Source organism: Bos grunniens, chromosome 14 (genome assembly GCF_055505025.1).
Source record: "Bos grunniens cultivar Pamir isolate PY7600 chromosome 14, Bosgru_T2T1.0, whole genome shotgun sequence".
Lineage (NCBI taxonomy): Eukaryota > Metazoa > Chordata > Mammalia > Artiodactyla > Bovidae > Bos > Bos grunniens.
In genome coordinates, this window is record NC_141178.1 from 83757723 (window position 1) to 83761395 (window position 3673).

Consider the following 3673-nt stretch of genomic DNA (forward strand, 5'->3'; position numbering starts at 1 on the left):
CTGCGAGGCCACACTGGAGCAAAAACATCACCCCGGAGTCCCGAGCACAAGCTCCTCTGCTCCGTGAGACCCCTCCCTACCTCGCCGGGTCTCCCCCTTCAGGCCTAATCTGCACACCCAGGGTCTTGATCACTAAACTCTCCCCGTCTGCGCCTACTCTGTTATCATTCAGGGGTTCCACCTCCTCTTTTGCTAACTCCAGGGACCTTCTCTGGAAAGACTCCTCCCACTTCTCCAGGAGACCCCTCTCCGAAAGAAAGAAAGATGTATCTTGCTGGAGACTCCCTGCCGGGTAGCCTTGCCCACCCAATCCGCGGCCCCTCTGCTAGAGAGCAGCCTCGCCGCTAGACCCGCGCCGGGTCTTAAGTGCAGCGCCGGCCGGTCTAACTCAGTGCGCTTGCGTAGAAGGCCGGGAGCGCGGGAGGAGCTACGGGCGACCTCCATAGAACTACAAGTCCCGGTGTGCATTGCGGCGGCGGCGGCCCTTGGCCGGAAGGTTACGGGCTCTCGGCCCCACCCCGGAAGATAAGGCGGCTCTCTAGGGCCGTGTCCCCTCTTTGGGCCGCGCTCTGCACCAGGTAGGACGTGTTGGTGCTATCCGGAGCCATCCGGCGCCCCCCGTCGTTCTAGGCTCCGCTAGGGACCCTAGCTGACTCTGGAAAAAGCGCCGGGGGCGTACGGCTGGGGCTGGGGACACGGAGGATCCTGAGGGCGGGAGGAGGAGCCAAGGGAGCGGGGCCCCTGAAGCCCGGTGGTGGGGATGCCAGGGCCGAACGGCTGCTGACTGTGAGCTTCCTTCAGGTCGCCGCCATGGGCCGCGTGATTCGTGGGCAGAGGAAGGGCGCCGGCTCCGTGTTCCGCGCACATGTGAAGCACAGAAAAGGCGCCGCGCGCCTACGCGCCGTGGATTTCGCCGAGCGACACGGATATATCAAGGGCATCGTGAAGGTTCGGGGCGTGGGCCGGGACGGGTTGGGGCGCGGGGCGCCCAGCGGGACCCCCAAGCCGCTCACGCTGCCTCGACCCGCAGGACATCATCCACGACCCGGGCCGCGGAGCGCCCCTTGCCAAAGTGGTTTTCCGGGATCCGTACCGTTTTAAGAAGCGGACAGAGCTGTTCATCGCTGCTGAGGGCATCCACACCGGCCAGTTTGTGTACTGTGGCAAGAAGGGTGAGCTCCGCGCCGAGGTGAAAGGTCTTGATGGGGAGGGACTTGCGGGGCCTGGCGGTTTACAGCTTGGGTCCAGGCAGGAACGTTAAGGCTGCAGTCTTCACTTGGGGACACCTGCTTGGCCAGGCGTCCCGGTGAGTGCTCAGAGAGCTGTGGGAGGAGGCTGGCCTTGGTTTTGGCAAGCAGTGGTGAGGACATACCACCTTTCTCTTGCAGCCCAGCTCAACATCGGCAACGTGCTCCCGGTGGGCACCATGCCTGAGGGCACCATCGTGTGTTGTCTGGAGGAGAAGCCTGGTGACCGAGGCAAGCTGGCAAGAGCCTCTGGAAACTATGCCACAGTCATCTCCCACAACCCTGAGACAAAGAAGACGCGAGTGAAGCTGCCTTCGGGCTCCAAAAAGGTCATCTCCTCTGCCAACAGAGCTGTGGTCGGTGAGTGGAAGGCAGCGGTTGTATGCTGTGGGTCTCCTGTGGACAGCCCGCAGCCAGACGGGCCAGGAACCCAGCTGTCTGCTTCACTCAGGGAGCTTTTTAAGCTTGAGCACAATATGTGGTCTAATTCGGGATACTTGTTAAGTGAGTGCAAGTAGTGCTTGTTTAACTCCTGGTTGGGTGTTGAATGAGAGTAGGTTCAACATGCTGGACTTAAAGTAAAGGCAGGCTTAGTTGCACTCTGGGATAACCTGGATTTAGGTGATCTTTGCTTTTGTGGGCCACCTAGTTAAAGCCACAAAGTGTGTTGAAATGCATGTACTCAAGTTTGTTGGCTGTTTGACAACGTCTTTGAATCCGTGTGGCAAATCCAGTCCTGCTTGGGGGAGACTCTTGAGGGTGTGCTCACAGAATAAGCAGAACAATGGCAGAGAAGTGGTGGGCCAGGTCAGCTGTCCTCTTTGGGGTGGGGAGGAGCCTAGTGCCAGACCCTGCAAAGGGGAGGGCTTCTGAAAAGCTGTGGCTCAAGGTGGGCATTCCAGACGATGTGAGTAAAGCCCTGGTTTAGCTACCCTGTAGCTGAAGAAACTATCAGCCAACAGGCTGTGTGTGTTAGTCGCTTAGTCGTGTCTGACTCTTTGCAATCCCATGGGATTTCCTCTGTCCATGGAATTCTCCAGGCAAGAATACTGGAGTGGGTTGCCATTCCCTTTTCCAGGGCTTCTTCCCAACCCAGGGATTGAACTTGGGTATACTGCATTGCAGACAGATTCTTTACTGTCTGAGCCACTGGGGAAGCTCTAGCTGACAGGCTGTTGCAGGATTTACTGCTTGGTGATGGTTTCCAGGCATTTTTGAGGCTCCTGGGATCATGTGATCCTGAACGACACATGGTGGTGGGGCACTGGCAAGGACATACCAGGGGATGCTCTGCCTGAGGGGAGTGTCCCCCAGCGCTGGGTGGTGGGTGATACATCTCCCTGAGTCTCCTGGTCTCCAACAGGTGTGGTGGCTGGAGGTGGCCGCATTGACAAGCCCATTCTGAAGGCCGGCCGTGCCTACCACAAGTATAAGGCAAAGAGGAACTGCTGGCCACGGGTGCGGGGTGTGGCCATGAACGTAAGTAGCCCAGAAGTGGACAGTGGGGTCAGTATTCAGTGTATGAGGTCTGTGAGACTGGGTGGACAAGTTCCTTCCTGGAGTGTCTCCTCTTGATGGTGGGAGATCTGTGGTTTGAGGTAGCTGATAGTTTGTAAGCACAGGCCGGGTTGAATCTGCCGGTTCCCAAGCCCTCCTGAGGTAGATGAGGGTCAGCCCCACCTCACCATCACCTCCTTCTTCCTGCAGCCTGTCGAGCATCCCTTCGGAGGTGGCAACCACCAGCACATCGGCAAACCCTCTACTATTCGCAGAGACGCCCCTGCTGGCCGGAAAGTGGGTCTCATTGCTGCCCGCCGGACAGGCCGTCTCCGGGGAACCAAGACTGTGCAGGAGAAGGAGAACTAGGGCTGTGGCTCAATAAAGCTTGTTTCTTTTCACAACTGAGCTGTGTGTTTCTGGTTTCAGAGGGAAGGGTCCCCTCTCCGAGGAGTGCCCTGTGCACCAGGGAACAGTGGAGGCTCTGGGGGGTGAGGCTGCTGGGTTGCTTCACACCTTGCCTCTTGTAAATCGCACCCACCCCCTCCCCCCGCCCCCAACACATACAGCAGAGAATCCCACTCGCAAGGAATGTAACCTCCATGTCTCCTGTTTATTACCTTCAACTTGTCTTGAGGGTCTGGGTGCTACTGGGTGTGAGTGGTGCCTGTGGTGCCACAGGCTGAGGGCCAGGGTGTTCTGTCCTGCAGTGGAAGGACCAGACGGGCTTCCTTTTTTGTCATAGCTCACCTGCACCTTGTCTGGAACTTAAATGATAGACTGGTCAAAGCTGATAGGGCCATGCTGGCTTGGACACCAATGTGGGTTGGGGGCCCATAAGTGACAGGACCACGTGCTTCCACAGGCCAGCTAGAGTGCCCTGCCCCCGGTGGATCTGCTTGTGAGCTGGTGTGAAAGCAAGAGCTGCA

At 58.3% G+C, this 3673-nt stretch overlaps 1 protein-coding gene across 2 annotated transcripts; it reads left to right on the top strand.

Moving 5' to 3' along the window:
- Positions 1-520: 520 nt before the first annotated feature.
- Positions 521-3148, top strand: RPL8 (ribosomal protein L8). 2 transcript variants are annotated; one of them, XM_086338103.1, is made up of 6 exons: positions 521-578; positions 802-948; positions 1031-1172; positions 1389-1607; positions 2611-2726; positions 2955-3148. In XM_086338103.1, the coding sequence occupies exons 2-6, from the start codon at positions 811-813 to the stop codon at positions 3111-3113; spliced, it is 774 nt and encodes a 257-aa protein (XP_086194229.1). In that variant the 5' UTR covers positions 521-578; positions 802-810; the 3' UTR covers positions 3114-3148. The 2 variants fall into 2 exon arrangements, with proteins under 2 accessions (XP_086194229.1, XP_086194230.1); XM_086338104.1 differs by having other exon boundaries at positions 554-675.
- The last annotated feature ends 525 nt before the right edge of the window (positions 3149-3673 follow it).